This window comes from Dendrobates tinctorius, unplaced genomic scaffold (genome assembly GCF_039654945.1).
Source record: "Dendrobates tinctorius isolate UK_male_01 unplaced genomic scaffold, ASM3965494v1 ptg000231l, whole genome shotgun sequence".
Classification (NCBI taxonomy): domain Eukaryota; kingdom Metazoa; phylum Chordata; class Amphibia; order Anura; family Dendrobatidae; genus Dendrobates; species Dendrobates tinctorius.
The window spans coordinates 3,915,996-3,943,911 of NW_027361898.1; the positions used below are offsets into that span (position 1 = coordinate 3,915,996).

General features: G+C 46.7%; 1 protein-coding gene across 2 annotated transcripts in view; it reads right to left on the bottom strand.

Moving 5' to 3' along the window:
* The window catches only part of TTF1 (transcription termination factor 1), a 138,548-nt gene that overhangs the window by 63,055 nt on the left and 47,577 nt on the right, over positions 1–27,916 (bottom strand). For both annotated transcript variants that reach the window (XM_073555973.1, XM_073555974.1), the window contains exons 8-9: positions 17,731–17,858; positions 2,890–3,094 (exon numbers count right to left, since the gene is read on the bottom strand). In XM_073555973.1, the coding sequence (XP_073412074.1) occupies positions 2,890–3,094; positions 17,731–17,858 (333 nt within the window). The remainder of the gene's footprint in view (positions 1–2,889; positions 3,095–17,730; positions 17,859–27,916) is intronic.

Here is a 27,916-nt window from a genome sequence, read left to right on the forward strand (position 1 = left end):
AGTCCGGTGGCTCTGGCTGATGGGATGATGTGGGATATTAGGGGTAGTAGTCCGGTGGCTCTGGCTGCCGGGATGATGTGGGATATTAGGGGTAGTAGTCCGGTGGCTCTGGCTGCCGGGATGATGTGGGATATTAGGGGTAGTAGTCCGGTGGCTTTGACGGGATGATGTGGGATATTAGGAGTAGTCGACCGGTGGCTCTGACAGGATGATGTGGGATATTAGTGGTAGTAGTCCGGCAGCTCTTGCTGATGGGATGATGTGGGATATTATTGTGAATGTGGCTATGCAGAATGGGTGGGGCTATACACTCAGCTTTATATATATATATATATATGTGTGTGTGTAATCATTATAATTTGTTATAACTAACCGTTGTTAGTTGCTATGCCCGGACAACGCCGGGCTCTTCAGCTAGTAGTAGTTATATTCTTGTAAATAGGGGGCAGTAGTATAGTAGTTATATTCTTGTACATGGGGGAAGTATTATAGTAGTTATATTCTTGTACATAGGGGGCAGTGTTATGAATGGGTCACCGAGGAGGATGGCAGGAACAGGCTAAGCCACCAGAAGACCAGAGAGGTTGGTAACTAAGAGGATTGCAGACCCCTGATCCTATCCGCATGACTAGCAGTAGCCGTGCAGCGCTCCTACGATGCCCTAGATGCTTGGTCACAGCCGGAGGACTAACTAAGCCTAAAGACTGAAAGATGAAATCTAATCTGCCCCGGAGCAGATCCCCAAAGGAATAGACAGCCTCCAAACATATATTGTCGGTGAGACAAGATGAGACACAAACACAGGCAGAGAACAGACTGAGCAAACGGTGGGGCCCAAGCTGTCTAGACAGGACAGGACAGAAAAAGATATTGTCTGCAATCATGCACAAAACCCTGAAAAAGTCTAACACTTCTGATATACAAAAAAACTAGAGATCACACGATCTCAACCCCCGCTAGATCAGCACTCTGGTATAAACAGGCAGCAAGCACAAAGATACTAACATAACAGGGAACTGAACAAGCTGCAACATATGAAGCAGGGAGCACGCTGAACCCTAGGAGAAAAGCAAAAAAAGACACAACCAGATTAGATGCAAAGGATTAGCAAAAGAATCACTTAGCTGAACATGCAGATCAGGCAGGGGACAAAAGAGCTCCAAATGCACACAGAGGTAAAAATCACCAGCAACCTTCAAGAGCAGCCAGCTCCATTATATGCTCCCAGCCAGCAATCCCAGATTCCCAATTATCATCGTCAGTTGGAGAACCTCCATCCACCTGACCAACTCCACTACTCTCAGTAACCACCAGAGGGAGCTTCGACTCAGAAATCCAAGCAAGGGAGTTCACAACAGTACCCCCCCCTTTGAGGAGGAGTCACCGAACCCTTATCCACGTCACCAGGCCGATCAGGATGGGCCCGGTGAAAGGAACAAATCAATCTCGTGGCATGGATGTCAGAAGCAGAGACCCAAGAATTATCCTCCTGGCCATAACCCTTCCACTTGACCAAGTACTGAAGCCTCCGTCTAGCCAGACGAGAATCCAATATCTTCTCTACCTCATATTCCAAATTACCCTTAACCAGTACAGGGTCAGGGGGAGCTGCCATGGGAATGACTGGCTCCACAAACCTTTTCAACAAAGATTTATGAAAGACGTTATGAATCTTAAACGTAACTGGAAGAGCCAAACGAAAAGAAACGGGGTTAAGAATTTCCAAAATCTTATAAGGTCCAATAAACCTTGGCTTGAATTTTGAAGATGCAACCTTCATGGGAATATTTTTTGGTCCTATGCCGGTTGGAAAACCGTTGATTCTGTTATGAATGGGTCACCGAGGAGGATGGCAGGAACAGGCTAAACTACTAGAAGACCAGAGAGGTTGGTAACTAAGCGGATTGCAGACCCCTGATCCTATCCGCACAACTAGAAGTAGCCGTGTAGCATTCCTACAATGCCCTAGATGCTTCGTCACAGCCGGAGGACTAAATAAGCCTAAAGACAGAAAGATGAAATCTAAACTGCCCCCGAGCAGATCCCCAAAGGAATAGACAGCCCCCAAACATATATTGTCGGTGAGACAAGATGAGACACAAACACAGGCAGAGAACAGACTGAGCAAACGGTGGGGCCCAAGCTGTCTAGACAGGACAGGACAGAAAAAGATACTGCCTGCAATCACGCACAAAACCCTGAAAAAGTCCAACACTTCTGATATACCAAAAATCCTGAGATCACACGATCTCACCCCCCCGCTAGATCAGCACTCTGGCATAAACTGGCAGCAAGCACAAAGATACTAACATAACAGGGAACTGAACAAGCTGCAACATATGAAGAAGGGCCCAGCACTGCCCCCAGCAGGGAGCACGCTGAACCCTAGCAGAAAAGAAAAAAAAGACACAACCAGATTAGATGCAAACATGCAGATCAGGCAGGGGACAAAAGAGCTCCAAATGCACACAGAGGAAAAAATCACCAGCAACCTTCAAGAGCAGCCAGCTCCATTATATGCTCCCAGCCAGCAATCCCAGATTCCTAATTATCATCGTCAGGTGGAGAACCTCCATCCACCTGACCAGCTCCACTACTCTCAGTAACCACCAGAGGGAGCTTCGGCTCTGAAATCCGAGCAAGGGACTTCACAACAGGGCAGTATTATAGAAGTTATATTCTTGTACTTAGGGGCAGTATTATAGAAGTTATATTCTTGTACATAGAGGCAGTATTATAGAAGTTACAATCTTGTACGTAGGGGTGCAGTTTTAATTAAGGAGAGGAAAGTTAAAAATAAGCAAATTGAAAAAAAAGGAATTTACGGTATACATAATCTCATTCTACAGCAATAAAGACAAAAGAAAAATAAAATACATATATAGTCACCATTTAATTCTGCAAGATGTCCATACTCTTGTCTCGACTTTGCGCTGTACCACAAACCATGGTATACCTGTGTACAGTCTTCTTTTAGGTACAGTCACTGGCTCTTCACCATTTTTCTCTTTCCGCATAGTGTCAACAACAAATTCCTTCACAGCTGCAATTAGTCTGTTTGTTTCATCTGTGCTCCAGACACCACAATTACTCTCTAGATAATAGAATAAATAGTATATAAAAAAAAAAAACAACTTCCTCCTCACCCCCCCCCAATAGGGGTGGTCTTTTTTTATGTATATATATATATATATATATATATATATATATATATATATATATATATATACACATACACATATATACATACACACATAATGCTTTGAAAAAGTCTTTATACCACGTGATCTTTTACACATTTTTTCATGTTACACCCACAAACTTAAATGTATTTTGCTGGGATTTTCTGTGATATACCAACACAAAATTAACAATTAATTGTGAAGTCTAAAGGTAAGGAAAGGAAATGATAAATGGCTTTCTAAATATTTAAAAAACAGGGATTTTTGTGTACTTTCCGTAAAATCAATTTCTCCGATCCATTCATTGGGGAACACAGGATCATGGGTGTTTGCTGCTGTCGTTAGGAGGCTGAGACTAAGTGAGTACAAAAAAACAAAAAAATTAGTTCCTCCTCTGCAGTATACACCCACACACTGGGTCCAGCCGAACCAGTTCAGTGGCAAAGCAGTAGAATAAGGGTACAACACGTCAAAACAAAGAACAAGGCCAACAGTCAAGCTAACAGGGTGGGTGCTGTGTCCTCCCAATGAGTGGCTTGGAGAAAAGGATTTTATGGGGAGTACACAAAAATCCCTGTTACGCCTTCGCCTCATTGCGGGGCACAGGACCATGGGACGTCCTAAAGCAGTCCCTGGGTGGGGAACCACCATACCAGATCAAACCCCACGTTCTAACGGTTTAGAGACGCCACTGCTGCCGGCAAGATACGTCTGCCCAAGCCTGCATCTGCGGAAGCCTGGGTGTGAATATTGTAGTGCTTTGAGAATGTATGCTGACTGGACCAAGTCGCAGCCTTGCAAAACTGTTCCGCCGATGCCTGGTGCCTAATGGCCCAAGAAGCGCCCACTGACCGAGTGGAATGTGCCTTAATCATCGCTGGGATAGGCTTGCCTCTGATATGGTAGGACTCCTGAATTGCCGAGCAATTCCACCTGGCTATTGTGGACTTCGAAGCGGCTAGTCCCTTCCTGTGACCCATAGTAAGAACGAATAAGGCATCCGACCTACGGAAGGACGCAGTCCGCGAGACGTACATTCTGAGAGCTCTCACCAGATCCAGAGAGTGGAAGGAAGAGACCACCTTGGGCAAGAAGGACAGGGACGGCCTGAGAACAACCTTGTCCTGCTGGAAAATTAGGAAAGGAGCTCGACAGGACAGGGCAGCAAGCTCCTGATTGACATCACCGCGACCAGAAAGGCAACCTCCCAAGACAGGTAGGTCAGCGAAACGTGCTGCAGTGGTTAGAAAGGCGTCTCCTGTAGAACACCTAGGACCAAGTTAATGTCCCAGGCCTCCAATGGCATTTTATAGGGGGGTATCACATGGGAGACGCCCTGGATGAAAGTCCTCACTTGTAGTTTGGAAGCAATCCTGTGCTGGAATAAGACGGATAAGGCAGAGATCTGGCCCTTGATGGAACTAAGCACCAGACCCGAATCCAAGCCAGCCTGGAGGAACTCCAAAATGGTTTGGATGGAGAAGACAAGAGGAGGGCGCCCGCGGTCTCTGCACCATGAGAAAAAGGCTTTCCAGGTGCGGTGGTAGATGCTCACTGATGCAGGTTTTCGGGCACTAATCATGGTGGAAACCACCTGTTGGGAGAACCCAGCTTGGGCCCAGGAATCAACGGCCAAGCCGTTAAACACAGGGCCCCTGAGTTCTGGTGGCAAATCGGACCCTGGGAGAGCAGATCTGGTTGATCCGGTAGTCGCCAGGAAACGTCGACGACGAGCTGCACCAACTCCGCGTACCACGTTCTGCATGGACAATCCAGAGCGACTAGGATAATCGGAACCCCCTCCACCTTGTTCTTCCTGATACCCCTCGGGAGCAACAGGAGTGGGGGAAACACGTATGGAAGACAAAACTGACGCCATGGAAAGACCAGTGCATCCGCCCCAATGGCTTTTGGATCCCGAGACTTAGCTATGAACTCTGGCACCTCGGCGTTTAATCTTGAATCCATCAGATCCACAACCGGAGTCCCCCAGCGATGACAGATCTGTTGGAAAACCTCCAGATGAAGAGCCCACTCCCCTGGCGGCTGAGGATGTCTGCTGCCCAGTTTTCCAAGCCCGGAATGGAACTTCTGAAAATGACCGAATGGTTCTTCTCGGCCAAGCGGAGGATGTGAACCACCTTGTGCATTGCCTCCCTGCTGCAGGTGCCCCTTTGATGGCTGATATATGCCACGGACGTAGCATTGTCCAATTGTATTCGGATGGGGCGACCCGCCAGTAGATGATGGAACCACCGCAGGGATAACTGGATCACCCGAATCTCCAGAAAGTTGATCATAAGGCGCGCCTCCCGAGGTGACCAGTGCCCCTGGGCAGTGTGGTAATGGAAGATAGCCCCCCCAGGCGAGGAGACTGGCGTCGGTAGTGACCACCATCCATTAAACTGGAAGAAAGGATTTCCCCTGGTTGAGGGAAGACCACAACGTCCACCACCTGAGCGCCTGCCTGACCCGCAGAGACAAACGGCACAGACAATCGAGGGAGAACGGGTTTCTGTCCCAGGCTGTCAGAAGGGCATGCTGCAAACGGCGGAGGTGTAGCTGAGTGAAGGGAACAACTTCCATCGCTGCCACCATTTTTGCCATGACCCACATGCTCAAACAGCTGAAGGGCTAAGACCTTGTCTCGAGGGAGAATCACCAACCCTCGGGAGTAGAGTTGAGCGACTTTGGTCGGATCGGGTTTCATGAAACAAAATTTGTTTCAGATGAAACTCGTCCGACTAGGGCAAAAAAAGTCGGAGTTTCGTCCGAAACCTATTCCCCATTGACTTGCATTGGGGTTGGGTTTCGGACGAAACTCCGACTTTTTTTGCCCTAGTCGGACGAGTTTCATCTGAAACAAATTTTGTTTCATGAAACCCGATCCGACCAAAGTCGCTCAACTCTACTCGGGAGGTGTCCAGGATCATCCCTATAAAGGATATCTGCTGAGCTGGAACGGGGGAAGACTTGCCTAAATTTATCAGCCAGCCCAGCCGAGAAAGAGTATCCAGAGTGATACGCACGAACTCCACGCAGGCGTGGAAGGAAGGTCCCTTGACCAGGAGGTCGTCTAAGTATGGCAAAACGACCATGCCCCGAGAGAGCAGAATAGACATGATGGCTGCCAGGACCTTCGTAAACACTCGGAGTGGTGGCAAGGCTGTGACCTGGAAATGCTCCTCGCAAACAGTGAAGCGCAGGAACTTCTGGAGAGGGGGAAAATTGGAATGTGGAGGTAAGCATTCCGGATGTCGATGGATGCTAGGAACTCCCCCTTCTCCATCGAGGTGATGACCGACCGGAGGGGACTCCATCCTGAAATGCCTGACCTTGACAAATTTGTTTAGGAGTTTCAGGTCCAGAATGGGCAGCACCATTCCGTCCTTCTTTGGAACCATAAAAGAGATTTGAGTAGAACCCCTCAAACCTCTCGTTTTCTGGGACCGGAATAATGACCCCGTCTTGTCGCAGTGCATCGATGGCTCGGTAGAAGGACCGTGCCCCTGGTTTCGGGGTACGAGAGGGGAAGAACCGTGTCGGGGGACGAGAAGAAAACTATTTTGTATCTCTGTGAACAACAGAGAGCCTGCATGAAGAAAAAGGAGTAGACGACCGCCTACTCTGCAGGCGTCAACCAGATAATGCCACGAGTCATTGGGCTGAGAATCTATGGGACATAGACCCCTTAGATCTGGACTGTTTGGGTCGGCTGTTCCACGACTGGCGGGGCTTATACGAAACTCGGGGACTCATGTCACTATGCGTAGAGCGCCTCTATCCGGAAGAGGAGGTCGTAGTAGATCACTAAGGTTAGTGTGAAAGGACCGGAAACAAGTCTGTTGCTGATGGCGAAAGGGTCACCTAGTCTTTTGCTGGGAAAGGAATTTACTTTTCCCTCCTGTAGCATTAGAGATCAGCTGATCCAGCTTCTCTCCAAATAAACGACCGCTCTGGTAAGGCATAGCGGTTAAGGACTTTTTTGGCACAGAGTCTGCTCGCCATTCCCTGAGCCACAGGGCCCTTCTGATAGTGAGGGCATCTGATGCTGCCACTGCAGCACAGTTAGCCGCGTCCAGGAAGTGTGCACCAAATAGTACCCACCCAGGGAGATGTGATTGACCAGATCCACTGCTTCCGGGGGGGGGGGGGGGGGGGGGGATTAGTGTTCCGAATGGTTTTAGTCAGGGTATCTACCGAGGCGACCATTGCATTAGCAACCCATGCCGTGGCAAAAGAGGGAGTGTGGGGCCTGAGGATTCAAAAACAGAGCGAGCAAGATTTTCTGTCTGACGGTCCGTAGGATTTTTGATCGAGGACCCATTTGGTAAAGATAGGAGGATTTTGGAGGCCAGGCGACATACAGGTGGATCAACTGGAGGGGATTCAGCCCACTCTTTCTGCAGATCCAATGAAAAAGGGGCTTCTGTCTTGTGAAGCGTTTCTCCGGCTGCTCCCTATGCTGCTAAGTATGTCCTGAAACTCGGGATGGTTGGCAAACACCCTATGAGTGTGTTTAGCCCTTTTGAAGGACACCGCGTGATCCGGGACAGAGATAGAGTCCTCAACAACCTTCAAGGTTTGAGTGACGGCTTCAATGAGATTATCCACAGTCACCCGATACTCCGGCGAGTCCAAGCGAGAGACTCGTCAGACTCATACTCAGAGTTCTGGTCGCTGCAAACCCCTGGTGAGGGGGAGCGAGAAAAGGAGCTCAAGGATGGCGAGGCACGAGGGCCCGGGAGATGCGCTATGGGTTCGTTTTCTAGATGACCGGGTATTTTGTGCCTGAGAACGGCCCCTGCTGGCCAACGGTTCCCGTGTAGTAGGGGAACCTTCCAAGACAGGCAGTCGAATGCCCCGACCCATGGAGGGATCTTGGAGGGACTCAATCGCTTCAGCCAGTGAGGCCATGGACTGCGACAGTGAAAAAGCCCACTCAAGGGGGCTAGGTACATTGGGTTTGGTAGTGGCTGAGGGCTCCTGAGCGCATTCGGGATCACAGGCTTTGCAGAGTGGGGTACTCTGTCCCCGAGGTAACGAAGTCTGGCAGGAAGTACATGAGGCAAAGAATACTGTATGTGTCTTGTTAGCCTTATTGAAAGTCTTGGAGAGTGACATGGTGTACCCCCGAATGTTTCCCTGTTGATATGTGGCAAATAACCCAGGGAATTACTGCAGAGAAGGGCCAATGTTTATTGCAGCTGAAATCTTTCCCAAGTCCTGTGGCCCTTTGAGGAGGTCCTCCCAGTGCCCTACACTCCTGAAGAGTCCACCCGGGAAAGGAATGGGACGATAAGGATGTCAGGAGTAAAATCTGGATCCCCCACACATATAGAGAAGCGGGCACATGTGGAGAAGGCGGTCAGTATTGAAAAATAGTCGCTGGGAATACCAAAGGGCGGTCTCCCCCTGAACGAGAAGCGCCAAGTGCGTGGACGGAGCCACCGGCATGACACAAGTAGGAGGACAAGACTTCCTGTTTACAGCCTAGCATGGGCCGAAGCTGGGGACTAAATTTTTTTGAGCCAGACCACAGCGCACCCGGAGTTGGAAAGAAAAAACAGAACTGGGCACCATATCAGCGCAGGTGAGACCGCTCACCGCGCGCTACCAGAACCCTCCTGCCGCACCTGATTCAGCTATACTCACGGCGATCCTGAGGTGAACCAGGCTGCTCTGCCTGCACGGTGATCCTGAGGTGAATCAGGTTTCTCTGCCTGCAGTTCAGTTGAAGGTGCAGGAAAACAACCTCCATCCACCACCATCCCGTTGTGCGTGAGGTAGAGAGGGAACATCCGCCTCCTTACATCACCGCTGTTTATCAGTGGTGATGTAGTGGGGGCTGCACGGACACCATGAGTGCCTCTGGACATTCCAGGGGTGCACTCCCCTAGGATGGAGCAGGGTGGTTGGTCCGGGTGAAATAAGCCTGGCCACAGAAGGGGGTACATGGAGGCGACACTCCATGTTCCCGTCTGTTGATGGTGTGGGGAGATTGGCGCCATGAAGGGAAGTCGCCCCTAAAGACGGCTCAGGCATGCCTGTTAGCGTTGCAAGAGGGGGTACGTGGTGGCGACACTCCACGTTCCTGCCTGTTGTTGGTTTGGGGAGATCAGAACCCTGAAGGGATCCGTCGCCCCTTGTAAACCATTAAAAAGGGAATAAATCTATAAAAAGCAAAAATAAAAAATTGTGGTCTGAAGACCAGACCCGTGTGCCTCCTACAGACACTAAACATGAACTAGTTCGGCTGGAGCCAGTGTGTGAGTGTATACTGCAAAGGAGGAGCTAATTTTTTTGTATCCACTTAAGTGTCAGCCTCCTAGCGACAGCAGCATAACACCCATGGTCCTGTATCCCACAATGAGGCGAAGAAGAAATATAAATCTGAAAATTATGATGTGCATTTGAATTCAGCCCCCTGTAGTCTGAGGGTGCGTGCACACGTTGCGGTTTTTGTTGCAGATCCGCAGCGGATTCGCTGCAGTTTCCATGCGGTTTACATTACCATGTAAACCGATGGAAAACCAAATCCGCAGATTTGCTGCGGTTTATTTTCCACAGCATGTCACTTCTTTTTTGCGGAACCGCAGCACATTCTCTCTCTCTCCTTCCACAATCCGCACAGCCCAAACCGCACAAGAATCGGCATCAATTCCGCTGGACAAAGGATAGGAAACCACAGGAAAAATGCATGCGTTTTACCCTGCGGTTTCTGCTAAGCGATGCGGATTTTTATGCAGAAAAAATCCGCAACGGATACCTCTAAATAAAAAATTCTGACTGACCAATTGTCCCCAGAAGTCACATAATTAGTAAATTGAGTGCACCTGTGGGTAATTTATTCTCAGTACAGCTACAAGTGTTCTGTAAAGGTTTCAGAGGTTTATGTATTTATTTTACTCATTTCTATAGCGCTATTAATTCCACAGCGCTTTAAGGGGGCTTTACACATAGCGATGTCGCTAGCGATATCGCTAAAGCGTCACCGATTTTGTGACGCAGCAGCGATACCGCTAACGATATCGCTACATGTGACACTCACTTCTGACCGGCCCCCCCCTGCTCGTTATCGGTGATCGCGCGAGAATGGCCTGGTCCATTTCTCGTTGTCGGCTTCCTGCTGGCGCCGACGAGCGAGCCATGGACGCAGGCGGAAGACATCATCGCTGCGTCTGACGGTAAGTATCAACCGCCGACCGCTGCTGCATCGCTAGTGAGATCTGCCTGTGTGGCAGCTCACTAGCGACCATTTAGCGATGCACCAGCGATCCTGACCGGGTCATATCGTGGTCAGGATCACTGGTGCATCGCTAAATGTAACAGGGCCTTTACAGACATTATTGGCACTGTCCTCGATGGGACTCACAATCCAGATTCCCTATCAGTATGTCTTTGGAATGTGGGAGGAAACTGGAGAACCCGGAGGAAACCCATGCAAACACGGGGAGAACATACAAACTCCCTGCAGATGTTGTCCTTGGTGGGATTTGAACCCAGGACCCAAGTGCTGCAAGGCAGTACTAACCACTGAGCCACCATGCATTTTGAGAACATCAGTGATTAAACAGATATATATATATATATATATATTCCCTATTGGTATAGTGTGCCAAAAGTGCACAAGTCTTTAAAAGAGCCTCTGGGTCGCCCTATAATTTCAGGGAAAAACTCTTTGACTGAACCACTTTCACAATACTTAGACTGGCTACTAAAACCTTTACTAAAAGCAGTGCCATCCTTTGTAAAAGACTAGGGAGATTTATTGAAAAAATTGAAAGATTTTCATTGGCAACCACATTTCTCCTTTGCATCTATTGATGTTGAGAGTCTATATACCCGCATCCCCCATAATAAAGGCATAGCAGCAATAAAGGAGATTTTACATAACACAAACATATCACAGGATTTTATTTCCTTTATTATCGAGTCACTCGATTATGTTTTAACACATAATGCCTTCAAATTTTTGGATAAGTGGTATATACAAAGGGTGGGCACAGCAATGGGTACGCCAGTCTCTTGTGTTTATGCAAATTTATTTCTAGCACGATGTGAAGAGTTTTATATAAAAACAGCCCTAAATCCACGCTTAAAACATTTACAAGCATATTTTCGCTTCGAGGACGATATTTTCATTATCTGGGGAGGTTCTCAGGAAGAATTTGCAGATTTTGTAAAATACCTGAACAATGTGAACAGTGACAACATGCGCTTCACATTTTCATTTGGTGGAAACAGAATAGATTTTCTTGATGTCAAATTTAAAATAAAAAATGGCTCTTTAAAAACAGAATTGTTTAGAAAAGAAACCGCAACAAATAATTACTTACATTATAAGAGCGCTCATCCATTACACACTAAAAAGGGACTTCCATAAAGTCAAATGCTAAGAGTAAGAAAACTGAATAACGATGAAACCATTTTTAACCCCTTCATGACCAAGCCTATTTTGACCTTAATGACCAGGCCATTTTTTGCAATTCTGACCAGTGTCCCTTTATGAGGTAATAACTTAGGAACTCTTCAACGGATCCTAGCGATTCTGAGGCTGTTTTTTCCTGACATATTGGGCTTCATGTTAGTGGTAAATTTAGGTCGATAATTTTTGTGTTTATTTGTGAAAAAATCAGAAATTTGGCGAAAATTTTGTAAATTTTGCAATTTTCAAATTTTGAATTTTTTTTCTGTTAAACCAGAGAGTTATGTGACACAAAATAGTTACTAAATAACATTTCCCACATGTCTACTTTACATCAGCACAATTTTGGAAACAAAATATTTTTTTGTTAGGAAGTTATAAGGGTTAAAAGTTGACCAGCGATTTCTCATTTTTACAATAAAATTTACAAAACCATTTTTTTTAGGGACCACCTCACATTTGAAGTCACTTTGAGGGGTCTATATGGCAGAAAATACCCAAAAGTGACACCATTCTAAAAACTGCACCCCTCAAGCTACTCAAAACTACATTCAAGAAGATTATTAACCCTTCAGGTGTTTCACAGGAACTAAAGCAACGTGGAAAGAAAAAATGGACATTTTAATTTTTCCAACAAAAATTTTTTTTTAGCATCAATTTTTTCATTTTCACATGGGCAACAGGATAAAATGGATCCTAAAATTTGTTGGGCAATTTCTCCTGAGTACACCGATACCTCATATGTGGTCATAAACCACTCTTTGGGCGCACGGCAGGGCTCAGAAGGGAAGGAGCACCATTTGACTTTTTGAATGGATAATATGCTGGAATATTTAGCGTTGCCATGTCGCGTTTGGAGAGTCCCCTGTGTGCATAAACATTGGAGCTCCTCCACAAGTGACACCATTTTGGAAACTAGACCCCCCCAAGGAACTTATCTAGATGCATAATGATCACTTTGAACCCCCAGGTACTTCAAAAATTGATCTGTAAAAAAAAAAAAAGTACTTTTTTTTCACACAAATTTTCTTTTAGCCTCAGTTTTTTCATTTTCACATGGGCAACAGGATAAAATGGATCCTAAAATTTGTTAAAAAATTTCTCCTGAGTGCACCGATACCTCATATGTGGTCATAAACCACTGTTTGAGCGCACGGCAGGGTCCGGAAGGGAAGGAGCACCATTTGACTTTTTGAATGGAAAATTAGCTCCAATCGTTATCGGACACCATGTCGCGTTTGGAGAGCCCCTGTGTACCTAAACATTGGAGCTCCCCCACAAGTGACCCCATTTTGGAAACTAGACCCCCTAAGGAACTTATCTAGATGTGTAGTGAGCACTTTGAACCCCCAAGTGCTTCACAGAAGTTTATAACACAGAGCAGTGAAAATAAAAAAAAAAATTTTTTCCTCAAAAATGATTTTTAGCACACTATTTTTAATTTTCACAAGGCTAACAGGAGAAATTGGACCACAAAAGTTGTTGTCCAGTTTGTCCTGAGTACGCTGGTACCCCATATGTGGGGGGGAACCACTGTTTGGGCACACGGCAGGGCTCAGAAGGGAAGGAGCGCCATTTGACTTTTTGAAATGCAAATTACTTCTAATCGTTAGCGGACACCATGTCGTGTTTGGAGAGCCCCTGTGTGCCTAAACATTGGATCTCCCCCACAAATGACCCCATTTTGGAAACTAGACCCCCTAAGGAACTTATCTAGATGCACAGTGAGCACTTTGAACCCCCAAGTGCTTCACAAAATTTTATAACGCAGAGCCATGAAAATAAAAAATATTTTTTTTTCCTCAAAAAATTATTTTTTAGTGCGCAATTTTTTATTTTCACAAGGGTACGAGGATAAATTAGACCCCAAAAGTTGTTGTCCAGTTTGTCCTGAGTACGCTGGTACCCCATATGTGGGGGGGAACCACTGTTTGGGCACATGGCGGGGCTCGGAAGGGAAGTAGTGACATTTTGAGATGCTGACTTTGATGGAATGGTCTGCGGGCATCATGTTACATTTGCAGAGCCCCTGATGTACCTAAACTGTGGAACCCCCCCACAAGTGACCCCATTTTGGAGACTAGACCCCCCCCAGGGAACTTATCTAGATGTGTGGTGAGCACCTTGAACCCCCAAGCACGTCACAGAAGTTTATAACGCAGAGCCGGGAAAATAAAAAATAATTTTTTTTACTCAAAAAAAAGATTTTCAGCCAGCAATTTTTTATTTTCACAGGGGTAGCAGGATATATTGGACCCCAAAAGTTGTTGTACAGTTTGTCCTGAGTACGCTGGTGCCCCATATATGGGAGGGAACCATTGTTTTGGGCACACATAAGGGCTCGGAATGGAAGTAGTGACGTTTTGAAATGCAGACTTTGATGGAATGGTCTGCGGTCGTCGTTACGTTTGCAGAGCCCCTGATGTGCCTAAACAATAGAAACCCCCCACATGTGACCCCATTTTGGAAACTAGACCTCCCAAGGAACTTATCTAGATGCCTGGTGAGCACTTTGAACCCCCTAGTGCTTCACAGAAGTTTATAACGCAGAGACATGAAAATAAAAAAATAAAAAATTTCCACAAAAATATTTTTTTAGCCCCCAATTTTTTATTTTCCCAAGGAGAAATTAGACCCCCAAAGTTGTACAATTTATCCTGAGTACGCTGATACCCCAGATGTTGGAGTAAACCACTGTTTGGGCACACGCCGGGGCTTGGAAGGGAGGGAGCACCGTTTAACTTTTTGAATGCAAAATTGGCTGGAATCGATGGTTGCACCATGTCGCGTTTTGAGACCCCCTGATGTGCCTAAACAGTGGAAACCCCTCAATTCTAACTTCAACCCTAACCCCAACACACCCCTAACCACAGCCCTAACCCCAACACATCCCTAACCCTAATCCCAACACACCCCTAACCCTAATCCCAACCCTAACCATAACCCTAACCCTAATTCCAACCCTAACCCTCTTTCCAACCCTAACCCTCTTTCCAACCCTAACCCTCTTTCCAACCCTAACCCTCTTTCCAACCCTAACCCTCTTTCCAACCCTAACCCTCTTTCCAACCCTAACCCTAATGGAAAAATAAAAATAATTTCTTTATTTTATTAGTTGATCCTGCCTATGGAGGTGAAAAACGGGGGGTTTATTTACATTTCATTCTATTGTGATCACTGTGAAAGTGATCAAAATGAATGAATTGAAATTGGAGCCGGCGGGCGCACTGCGCATGCGCCCGCCATTTTCCAATATGGCGGCGCCCATGGTCCGGGACCGCGAGACACCGGGAGCCATAACGGCACTTGGTGAGTACCGGGAGGTGGGAGGGGGGGCAATCGGAAGCCGGGGGGAGCGGAGGGAAGGCCGGGGGGAGATGATGACAGCGGCGGCACATTCAGTGGCGGGGGGCAGATCGCTCCCGTTAACGGGTGGCGGGGGTCGGATCGCTGTCACTAGCCATGTCCGATGCTACAGCAGCGTCGGACATGGCTGGATTGTAATATTTCATCAATTTTCATTGATGAAATATTACTATCGCTCTGATTGGCTGTTTCACTTTTAACAGCCAATCAGAGCGATCGTAGTCACGTGGGGGCGAAGCCACGCCCCCTATGCTGAAGAACAAAGCCCCCTGCATCTGCGGGTCGGGTGACCTTTCAGTGACCTAGGTCATCCGACCCGCAGGGGGGCTTTGAAGTCATGAAGCCACATAGGCGTCACTGGTCAGATTTGCACCAGTTTTCATGACGCCTATGTGGAGTCATTGGTCGTGAAGGGGTTAATGAACAAATTTCTGAGCTGAAACAACGTTTTTTGGACAGGGGATACCTATGACTTTATTAAATGAAGCATATGAAAGGGTAAAAAAAAATTCTCAAATGGATTTATTAAAGGACTAAAAAATTAAATAGTGTAGTCAAACCTACAAAAAAATTTAATTTTTGTTTCAAACATAGTGCAATGGATAAAGCAATACACATGCAGCAGAGAGAAAACACTGGCATCTCATTGATGCAGAAAAAACCTTACACACAGATGGTAAATTAGTTCCACAATTTGCATACAAAAGGGCACATAATATAGGTGATTTATTAGTACATCATAGACTTCGCCCCCCTCAAAAAAAATTGGCTACGGGATTTATCAATAAAAGGAAATTATAAATGTGGTCACTGCAAATACTGTCATCTTCATCTGACAGGGAATTCTATACATTTTGGCTCTACTGAACATAAGGTACAAAACTACATTTCTTGTCAAACTAAATTCGTGGTTTATATTATTTTTTGTCCATGCGGTTATTTTTATATTGGAAAAACTATAAGACCACTTACGATACGTTTTGGTGAACACTATAGATCTATTGCATCAGGAAAGGGCTCACTGCGATTAATCAAGCATATTCAAGATGTGCATAAAGCTAACCCAGAAATTTTGAGTTTTGCAGGGATTGAAAAGGTCAATTTTCCACCCCAAGGAGGCAACCATGACAAAGCTTTATTGCAACAAGAAGCAAAATGGATCCTGAAAGCGAACGCACAAGGTCCTTTGGGACTAAATGACCGTCTCGATCTATCAGTATTTTTATAAAAAATGTAATATATAAAAAATTGTATGTAAAGTTATTTAGATTATAATCTTCCTATGATATTGTAAAAATACAGATTATCTTGTAAATCGATATGGAAAGATTTATTCTTTACTAGTATTTTGCACTCTGTATATTGTATAACTATATTTTTTTGTAAATGTTTGTTTCACAACTCGTTATGTTAATTAGTAAGGTCTGTGGTCCCATAAAGGGAATGACCTTTAGCTAATCCCCTCACCTGGACCCCTAGAAGCGAGTAATCGTGAAATGGCCGTTGTCCGGCACCTCCCTCCCCTAGCATTCCTCTAACATCCTGCATGTCCACACATCTATTGATGGAATTTGTGAAATAAAGATGCACAGATTTTCAGCTATATCGGTGAGTGCTGCATATTTCTCCTTTTTTCGCTTCACATTGATTTTATATATATATATATATATATATATATATATATATATATATATATATATATATATATACACACACACACACACACACACACACTACATACAGCTCAATCTCTGAACATCTCACAGAGCACTGTTCAATCCATCATCCAAAAGTGCCAAAAGTGGAAGGTGTATGGCACAACTGCAAGCGTACAGAGACAGGATTGTCCACCTAGACTGACATCCCAAGCAAAGAGAGCACTAATTAGAGAAGCAGCCCATGGTCGCTCTGGAGGAGCTGCAGAGATCCAAAGCTCAGGTTGGATAATCTGTCCACAGGACAACTAATAGTACTAATATACTCCACAAATATGGCCTTTATGGAAGAGTGGCAAAAAAAGACATTTTTGAAAGCAAGCTGTAATAAGTCCCATTTACAGTTTGCAAAAAAACATGTAAGGGACACAGCGAGCATGTGGGAGAAGGTGCTCAGGTCAGATCAGACCAAAGTAGAACTTTTTGGACTAAGTAACAAAACTAGCACTGCATGACTCTAAAAACATCCCCATGGTCGAGCATGGTGGTGTGAGCATCATGCTGTGGGGAGGCTTTTCTTCAGCAGAGACCGAGAAGCTTGGAGTTGATGGAGCTAAATACAGGGCAATCCTGGGGGAAAACCTGTTTGAGGCTGCAAAATACTTGAGACTGGGACGTAGGATCAGCTTCAAGCAGGACAAAAACCCAAAACATCTTGCCAAATCTACAAAGTATGTTTTAAATCCAAAGCATATTCATGTGTATGAATGGTGCAATCACAGTCTTAGACCAAATTCCCATTGAGAATCTGTGGCAAGACTTGAAATTTATTGTTCACAGTCGTCGCCATCCAATTTCATTGTGCTAGAGCGAGTGTGCAAAGAAGAATGGGCAAGAATGTCACCTCTAGATGTGAGAAGCTGGTAGAGACAGACCCCAAAAGACTTACAGCAGTAACTGCAGTGAAAGGTGGTCCGACAAAGTATTGATTCAGGGGGACTGAATACAAATGCATGACACAAATTTCATATATATATATTTTAGAAAACCTTGCATCATTTATACTCGACAAATACTTGCCGCTCACAGTGCCTCTCACCGTGGAGCTGGGTGGCCTTCATAGTAACTGAGTCATAATGCCGGTTCAGTTCACATGCAATCATCTGCCACTTCTTTCCAAACGCCTCGAGATACATTTTCAGCTTTGCCACCTCATCATTTGAAAACCTAAAAATGACAAGATGGAAGGGAACACAAAAAAATAACAGATTGCAGGACTCTATAAAGATGGGTCGTCATAACCCATCATTATTTTCTGACCACCTAATATTTGATGTGACGGATACCAAGTGTACCAATCCACACATTAATTTTTTTTTCTCATCTTTTTGCGTTTCCATTTTTTCCCCCCTCTTTTGCTTTCAAGAGCCACAACCTTTTATTTTTTACATCTTTCCAGCCGTACGAGGGCTTGTTTGAGGGATGAGTTGTAGTTTTGAATGACACTATTCATTTTATTCTATTATGTATTGAAAAACGGGAAAAAAAATCATATGTTTTTCTCTGAAACTCAGCAGACTCTCAGAGTCAAACATATACGGCTAAAAGCATACAGTCAGTGTTTGATACATGCTGCTCGTGGATTATGCAGCATGTGCGGTCAGGTTCCCTTTAGGCAGTGAAAGAAAAAATTTGAAATTAAAAAAAAGTTGCTGAGTCCTGAAATTTTGTTATTGTACAGTTGATGGAGCTGTGCGAAGACTTGTTTTTTTAAAATTCATATTATTTTGGGATACAAAGAATGCTTGGATTAATTTTTATTACGGTACATCTTTTTTGAGATTCTGGAGTTTTATTTTTTTTTCTAATTACAGCGTTTGCAGTACAGGGATACTTTTATATTTTCATAGATCAGACTTTTAAAAATGTGAACATATCAAATATGATTATTTGATTTTCTATGTTATCAAGTGAGGAGTGATTTGAGTTTTTATATTACTTTTTTCAAATTTTTTTAAACTTTTTTTCTTTTAGCTTTATTTTTTACTCGTCCCATGGGACATGAACCTAATGATTAACATAAAAAGAGAATTTGTAATATTTGTCGTAAATACTCTTTCTCATAGCTTTCAGTGGAGGACACAAAACCATGAGTTGCGGCTACTGCCAACAGGAGGCCGACACTATTGACAGAAGCAAAGTCTGCTCCTACTGGCACCAAAGTAAGACCAGGTATTGCCAAGCACTAGGAGAAGCAACGAGAAAACCGAGAAAATCAAAGGAAGACAAAGCTACTACTCATCAAATCAATCAGTAAAGGAGCAGTGTGCCCCAATGAAGTATAAGAGAAAGATTTTAGGCGAGTACCAAAAATCTTTTGTACAATGTTGCTCTAGAATGCAGAAAGAAATGGTCACCTTGGAGGTTATCAGACCCTTGCGGGCTCCATCCGGAATGAAGACAATGGAGTCCATACATACATAAAGAACAGAGATGGATAAGACGCAGACGGCCCTAACGAAATCCAACTTGTGAAGTGATTCCTCTCTGGGATAAGAAGGAAGGGAGGACTGTTATTTAAAGGGAACTTGTCAGCCGAGTTTTGCCAAGTAAAGTACACACGGCCATATTGGGCGCTGTGACACTGATTAAAATGAAACCTGTGGTGAAGAAATTAGTTTTGTGAATTTTGTGTAGTTTTTCTATAATCGTAGTTGCATCATATTGTACATTCATCCTCGCAAAACTCTTGTGATTCCTCTTTGTTCCTCTGTGTGCTGCTTCAGACTTGCCATTTACCCTTTGCCAGACCTCATGGCTTTATGGATCCCAGTGTGTCCAGGTCCTCACTGTTCCCCATATGACCTCTGCTGCACCAACAACCTACTTCCATATGTTCACACTGACCTGAGGTTTTCTCAATCCACCTAACACAGAGAATCTAATATCTCAGACCGACAAAGGGCTTTAATAAGAAAATTGTTCAGACAGAGAATGGCCACAATCACACTGGTACATAGAAGCCCTGTAACCACAGCCTTAACTTTTGTGAATATGTGGGCAACTGTGGCCAGCATGAAGAAGAGGGCAACAAACTGGAAAACGTCGTTGTGAACGGAAAAATGAAGGAAACTTGTCTATCATCTGTCCCGGCCTCAGTGCCATGCTCAGCTTCTTCCCTCCCCTACGGCCAGCACCTTCCATGCTAGTCCACACCAGCTTACTTTGGTCGCTCATTATGATGTGCACTACCTGTGTATTCAAGTCTTGGCTAATGATGCTACCATGTGCATTCCAGGAAGCTAGCCACATTTCCGCTTGACTCTAAAACAGTATTTAAGTAAAATAGGGATTTTTGTGTACTCACCGTAAAATCCTTTTCTCTGAGCCAATCATTGGGGGACACAGACAGTGGGTGTTATGCTGCTGGCCACTTGGAGGACACCAAGCAAACCTGAAAAAAATTTAGCTCCTCCCCTGCAGTATACACCCTCTCGCTGGCTGAGATTTCTCCAGTTCGGTGAAATAAGCAGTAGGAGCATAAACAGTCAACAATAACCATAACTATGTCAAAACCTAAGAATGCTACAGTGAGCCAATAGGCTAAACAGGGTGGGTGCTGTGTCCCCCAATGATTGGCTCGGAGAAAAAGATTTTACGGTGAGAACACAAAAATCCCTATTTCTCCTACGCCTCATTGGGGGACACAGCGAAAGTGGGACGTCCTAAAGCAGCCCCTGCGTGGAGAGCTTACATCTGTTAATACCCCATGTACCACTGAGTTAACACTGAGATACTGCCGATTGCAGGCTGCGTCTGCCGAGAGCTGCATCCGCAGAGGCCTGAGAATGAAAGTAAAGGTATGCAGGCTGGACCAAGTCGCAGCCTTGCGGACAGGCCTGAGAATGAATTTGGTAATGTTTTGTAAAAGTGCAGACTGGACCAAGTCGCAGCCTTGCAGACCTCTTCTGCTGAGGCCTGGTGCCGAATGGCCCAAGAGGCGCCCACTGACCGGGAAGAGTGTGCCTTAATCCCCGCTGGGACAGGCACGTTCCTGACACGGTAGGAATCCTGAATCGCCAAGCGAATCCACCTGGCTAGCGTTGCTTTTGATGCGGCTAGACCCTTCCTATGCCCCTCTGGAAGTATGAACAGGGCATCTGACTTGTGGAAGGGAGCCGTCCGCGAGATGTACTGTCTCAGCGCCCTAACCCCATCCAGGGTGTGGAGGGCCTTCTCAATGCAATGGACTGGCGCCGGACAAAAGGAAGGCAAAACAATGTCCTTGTTGAGATGGAAAGAGGAGACGACCTTGGGCAGGAAGGACGGGGACGTCCTGAGAACTACCTTGTCCTGATGAAAATTCAGGAACAGAGAACGGCAGGACAGGGCTGCCAATTCCGAAACTCGTCTGATTGACGTAATTGCCACTAGAAAGACCACCCTCCAAGAGAGGACGGTCAGTGACATATCCTGCAGCGGTTCGAAAGGAGCCTCCTGTAAGACCCAGAGAACCAGGTTAAGGTCCCATGATTCCAATGGCTTTCTATAAGGAGGCACCACATGGGAAACTCCCTGAATGAACGTCTTGACCTGAAGTTTGGTGGCAATTTTGTGTTGGAAAAGCACTTGCAAGGCCGAAATTTTGCCCTTGAGCGAGCTAAGCGCGAGGCCTGATTTTAACCCGGATTGAAAGAATTCCAATATGGCCGGAATGGAAAACACCAGAGGTGATCAACCATGATCCTTGCACCACGAAAAGAAGGTTTTCCAGGTGCGGTGATAGATGCACACGTACACAGGCTTCCTAGCACTAATCATGGTGGAAATCACGTCGTGAGAGAACCCAGCCTGTGCTAAAATCCAGGATTCAACGGTCATGCCGTCAAAGACAGGGCCCCGGAGTTCTGGTGGTAAATCGGGCCCTGCGAGAGTAGATCCATGAGATCTGGAAGTCGCCAGGGGACGTCGGGGACTAGTTGTATTAGTTCTGCATACCATGCTCGGCGCGGCCAATCTGGCGCGACTAGGATCACTGGTACTCCCTCCACTCTGATCTTCATGATGACCCTCGGAAGCAAGGGAAGAGGGGGGGAGATGTACGGGAGCCGGAACCGGTGCCATGGCAGAACTAGGGCGTCCACTCCGATGGCACATGGATCGCGCGATCGGGCAATGAACCGAGAAACCTTGTTGTTTAGTCTTGAGGCCATGAGATCCCCATCCGGAGTCCCACAACGATGACAAATCTGCTGAAAGACTTCCGGATGAAGAGACCACTCTCCCGAGGCAATGCCTTGGCGACTTAGAAAATCTGCCGCCCAATTTTCTACGCCCGGGATGTGGATTGCTGAGATGGGCGAATGGTTGGTCTCAGCCCAATGGAGGCTGTGACTCACTTCGCGCATGGCCATCCTGCTCCGGGTACCTCCCTGGCGGTTGATATACGCTACAGCTGTGGCATTGTCGGATTGGATCCTGATGGGGTGACCTGCAAGGAGATGGTGGAAACTCCGTAGAGCTAATCTGCTCGCTCATATCCCCAAAATGTTGATGGAGAGACGTGACTCTCGGGTTGACCAACGACCCTGTGCCGTGTGGTGACGAATGACCGCACCCCAGCCGAGAAGACTTGCGTCGGTGGTTACTACAAACCATCTTACTGGGAGAAAAAGACCTCCCTTGATTCAGGGAGGACCTCAGTGTCCACCACCTGAGGGTTTGCCTGACCCGCAGGGACAGAAGGATCCGACGGTCCAGGGAGAACGGGTTCTTGTCCCAAGCTAACAGCAGCACATGTTGTAAGGGACGGAGATGGAACTGCTTCCATTGCAGCCACCATCTTTCCGAGAACCCTCATGCTGAAACAAATAGCGTGAGAAACTGGACGGGAAAAAGTCTGCGCTGCCTATTGTAAGGGTTGGGTCTTTTCTGGAGGGAGAATGTCCAACCCAAGGGAAATGTCCAAGATCATTCCTAAAAAGGAAATCTGCTGAGCCGGTTTTGGGAAAGACTTTTCGAAGTTTATCTTCCACCTTCCAGGCAGGAAGGGACGGACCCTTGATGAGCAGGTCATCCAGATATGGTAACACCACTACTCCCCGAGAATGGAGAATGGCCATGACAGCCGCCATGACCTTGGTAAAGACCCTGGGGGCGGTGGCGAGTCCGAAGGGCAAGGCAACGAACTAGAAGTGTTGCTCGTGAATTACAAAACGCAGGAACTGCTGGTGGGACGGGCAGATCGGAATGTGAAGGTAAGCGTCCTTGATGTCGATGGATTCTAGGAACTCTCCTTTTTCCATGGAAGTGACAACTGATCGGAGAGATTCCATTCGGAATCGCCGTACCTTGACAAACTGATTTAACAGTTTGAGATCCAGAATGGGTCGCATCGTCCTGTCTTTTTTTGGAACCACAAAAAGGTTTGAATAAAATCCCCTGAACCTCTCGTGATGAGGGACCGGAATGACTCTGTCCCTTAGCAGAGCCTGAACAGCCCGAAGGAAGGCTCTTGTCTTTTTCTTGGGGGGAGAGGAAAGGAAAAACCGAGTTGGAGGGGGAGAAGAAAATTCTATCTTGTACCTGGAGGACACCAGCTCCCTGACCCACTTGTCGTGGACGACCGCAAGCCAGATCTGGCTGAAGGAAAGTAGGCGACCGCCAACTTTGTCGGTGTCCGCCGGATACCGCCACAAGTCATTGAGTAGATCTATGAGATCTGGCTCCCCTAGATCCAGAAGCCATAGGCCTGGGTTTCCAAGAGCGGTTAGGTCTGTATAAGACCTGGGAGCATCTGTCTCCGCGCGGGGAGCGACCTGATCCGGAAGAGAAGGGAGAGGAGGACCAACCAGAATTGTTGCGAAAAGATCGAAAACGCGTTGGCTGTTGGTCGCGAAACGGCCGAACAGCCTTTTGTTGAGGAAGGAATTTACTTTTTCCCCCGGTAGTATCAGAAATGAGCTGGTCCAGTTTCTCTCCAAAAAGACGACCCGTTTGAAAAGGGAGAGAAGTCAACGATCTTTTAGATGTGGCATCCGCCCGCCAGCCGCAGAGCCATAGGGCTCTTCTAATGGAGATTGCATTAGCGGCAGTTTGAGCAGCGCAATTGGCGGCATCAAAAGAAGCATCTACTACAAAGTCCGCTGCGTGAATTATCTGCCTGGCGACAGTGGTTGCCTCCGGAGGAAGATTGGTGCCCTGGAAGGAAGTAATCAAGGCTTCTGCCCAAGCGGCCATTGCCTTAGTGACCCAAATTGCCGCAAAAGATGGAAAAAGCGCTGCTCCTGAAGCTTCAAAAGACTGAACGGGCAAGGTAGTCAATTTGACGGTCGGAGGGGTTTCTGACTGAGGTACCCTCATAAACAGATAGGAGCGTTTTAGAAGCAAGACGCGATACAGGAGAGTCCACCAGAAGGGACTGTAACAAATCCTGTTGTGAGTTCATTTTCTGGTCTACCAGTTGAGAGTTCTCCTTCCAGGCTCCCTCTGGTGGTAACAGGAGGTAGTGAGGCTGATTTAATCAGTAGAGATCTGCCACCTGATAATGAGGATGACGATTGGACCTCAGGAATCTCAGATTGGATTTAAGACAGCCGACGCCCTACTCTGGTGCTGGTGATTCCTTCTGCTTGTCAGGTCTTGGTTCTCAGCTCTGTTCCAGTCAGCTCAAGCTAAGTTTTTCTGCTAATGTTCACACTTGATTTTGTTGTTCTATTCAGTTTTTTGTGTCGTCAGCCAGCCCCGACTGGGGCTGTGCTGAATTTCCACTCTTATTTATCTGTATTTGCCAATTTGCTTTTTGTCCCTTATTAGATTGGCCTCTTTTTGCTCTGTCTCAGAATATTTCAGAGTGCTGATATAGTGGGAGAAGTCTAGTGACTTCAGGGTTAATTTTGTTATCAGAAGTGTTGGACATTATTTTGTACGGTTTTGGGCAGATTGCAGACAGTGTCTTTCCTTTCCTCTCCTTTCTAGTTAGTTTGGGCCCCATCGTTTGCTCAGCCTATTTTCCTGCCTGTGTTTGTGTTTTCATCTTGTTTCACCGTCAATACATGTGTGGGGGCTGTCTATTCCTTTGGGGTCTGCTCTGGGACAGTTAGTTTTTCCCTTTTCTTGCTTTAGGCTTATTTAGTCCTCCGGCCGTGACGAGGCGTCGAGGTTCACCGTAGGTACGCTCCACGGCTGCTGCTAGCTGTGTGGTTAGGATCAGGAATCTGCATAGTTACCAACCTCTCTGGTTTTTCTGGGCTTAGCTTGTTAAGGTTTTATCCTCCTCGGTGACCCATTCATAACACAATCCTTCATTAGGTCTGGATCAAAAGGGTATTTAGCCTCTGTAGACTTTTGCCCTGTGAACCGCTTATGTGGCCGATCCCTATGTTTCTGGACAATTTCCTTAAACACCGGATGGCTGGTAAATAACCTGCGCACACGCTTGGTTTTCTTAAATGAGATAGGGTATGCTGGAGCGGGAATATTTTCCTCATCCAACTTCAGAATCCTGTTGACTGATTCTATAAAAGAATCAAGCGACTCGATCAGTTGGGGGATTTTGAGGGGCTGACGTGTCAGATTGGAATTCAGAGTCGTGCTCGCTGTGAACCTCAGGAGAGAGAGAGCGAGAGACATGAGTCGCCGATGCTGAGGCGCGAACGTGACTAGGGGATGCTTTCTAGAGACCTGACCAACCCTTGAACGAGTATGGTCCCTGCTGGTGGACGGTTCCCGGCCGACGCCAGAGCCCTCCTCGGGAGGAAAGGACGCTTTCTGACTTAAAGAGTCCTCCCGGAGGGAGAATATAGCCTGGGTCAGAGACTCCACCAACCGTGACAGGAACGCAGCCCTCTCAGGGGTACTAAACGCAGGAGGCCCGTCAGCTGCGGCGGCGAGGGGCGTTAGAGCGCAGGCCGGGGCGCAGGCCGTGCATAACGGATTAGTCTGTGCACTGGGTAAGGCAGCCTTGCAAGTGGTACACATGGTAAAAAACGCAGTGTGCTTCTTAGCAGCCCGTTTAGCCTCCTTAGATTGAGACATAGCGCTCCTGAAAGGGTTAACGGCATAGTCTGTCTGCAGCTGCAGGGAATGTGCCGGGAAGGGGTTAAGCTTTAATCTGAGGGCAGATGCAGCTTACCCACGGTCCTGCGCTGTGTCCCCCGGGAGGAAAAGCGGTGGCCCTGTGGTGTCACCCGGTATCTGGCTGTTCAGAGCAGGCATAGCACTCCTGAAAGGGTTAACGGCAGCTGAGGTAAAAGACATGACTGTTGTGAACTCATTTTCTGGTCTGCCTCTGGTTTCTGGTGAAGGAGCTGGTTGTGTTGACAGAGGAGTCGTGAGTTCTCTTTCCGGGCTCCCTCTGCTGGTGGCAGGAGGTAATGAAGCTGATCTAATTAACAGAGACCTGCCACCTGATAATGAGGACGAGGATTGGACATCTGGAGTCTCAGACTGGATTTAAGACAGCCGACTCCCTTTTCCCATGCTGGTGATTTTTTCCTGCCTCCTGAGGTTCTAGTTTCCAGTTCAGTTCCTGCCTTCTCAAGCTAAGTGATCTCTGCTATTGTTCACACACTTTATTTGGTTTGGTCTATTCAGTTTTTGTGTGCCTAGCCAGCCCCGGCTGGTGCTGTGCTGAATTTCCATTCTTATGTCTCTGAATGTGCCAGTTTGATTTTTGTCCCTTATTATTAGGTTGGCCTCTTTTTGCTCTGTTCTCAGAATATGCCAGAGTGCTGATATAGTGGGTGAAGTCTAGTGACTTCAGGGTTTTTTTTGCTATCAGAAGTGTTGGACATTTTTGCAGGGTTTGTTGGCGTGATTGCAGACAGTATCTTTCCTTTCCTGTCCTTTCTAGTTAGTGTGGGCCCCATCATTTGCTCAGCCTATTTTCCTACCTATGTTTGTGTTTTCATCTTGTTTCACCGTCAATACATGTGTGGGGGCTGTCTATTCCTTTGGGGTCTGCTCTGGGGCAGTTTAGATTTCCCCTTTTCTTGCTTTAGGCTTATTTAGTCCTCCGGCTGTGACGAGGTGTCTAGAATCATCGTAGGTATGCTCCACGGCTACTTCTAGTTGCTGTGGTTAGGATCAGGGGTCTGCAATCCGCTTAGTTACCAACCACTCTGGTTTTCTGTGACTTAGCTTAGTTTTGTTTTCCTCCTCGGTGACCCAATCATAACACATGACCCCCCCGAGATTAGAATTGCGCGTCTCGTAAGGAATGAGAGGCGCCAAGAGGAGTGGGCGGCGATGTTAGCGCGGGCAGCACTATTCAAATTGCGGCCTAGTAGGCCGGAAAAGCCGGGGACTAAATTTCTGGCCTCCCCGCCATAAGCGCCGGGTGGGGGGGCTGCGACTAGGCGCCAGTGTACCGCTGCTGATGCTAAGTCAGCGCTTCTCCCGGGGACAAGGACCCGACCCCATACCTCCACTCCTGTGCTCAGGCAGGTAGTGCTGTCCAGGGTCTTCCAGCTGCAGGTGTCTCATCCTCCGGGCGATGTAGCAGAGCTGGAGGAGGTCTTAAAGGGGTATTGCTCAATCAATACACCCTGTGGCAGGGGGATGGAGAGCTCTGGGGCTGATTCAGGGCATCCGAAAAGCGCTGCTCAAGTCCTCTCCATGCACTCCTGTGCTCCGTCCTGTTGCGCTTGCCCTTGTATCCGTGGAGTACCAACCGTAAGGGAATCATCGTCAGAGGAATCAGCCCCATTCGTCGCAGGAAAGTGTACGGGGAGGTATACTCCGCGTACTTGCCTGTTGTTGGTTCGGGGGAGAGCGGGCCGTAGAAAGGAACCGTCGCCCCCTTCACTCCGGTAATTAAAAAATAAAAATTTACAGAAAATTCAAAAATAAAATAAAAACGGTGGGGTCTGAAACCAGACCCAAGTGCCTCCTTTAGACACTAAGCAAGAACTGGAGAAATCTCAGCCAGCGAGAGGGTGTATACTGCAAGGGAGGAGCTAACTTTTTTTCTGGTTTACTTAGTGTCCTCCCAGTGGCCAGCAGTATAACACCCACTGTCTCTGTGTACCCCAATGAGGCGTAGGAGAAAACCTGTTAATCTTTACTGAGGAGGAACAGGGACAATCCTCTGAAAGGAGATAAATAAAAGATTTCCTGCTGAATTTGAGAAGTCAGCGATAAGGAACAGGGAGGGTACGACAGGACCTGAGGAAGTGTTCACGGTGAATTATGATGAATGTTCTTTTTTATCAGGATGAAAAGAATGAAGAGAGCCATACACCATGGAAGACGACTGCCCACCCGAGACAGGGACTCAGGTGAGG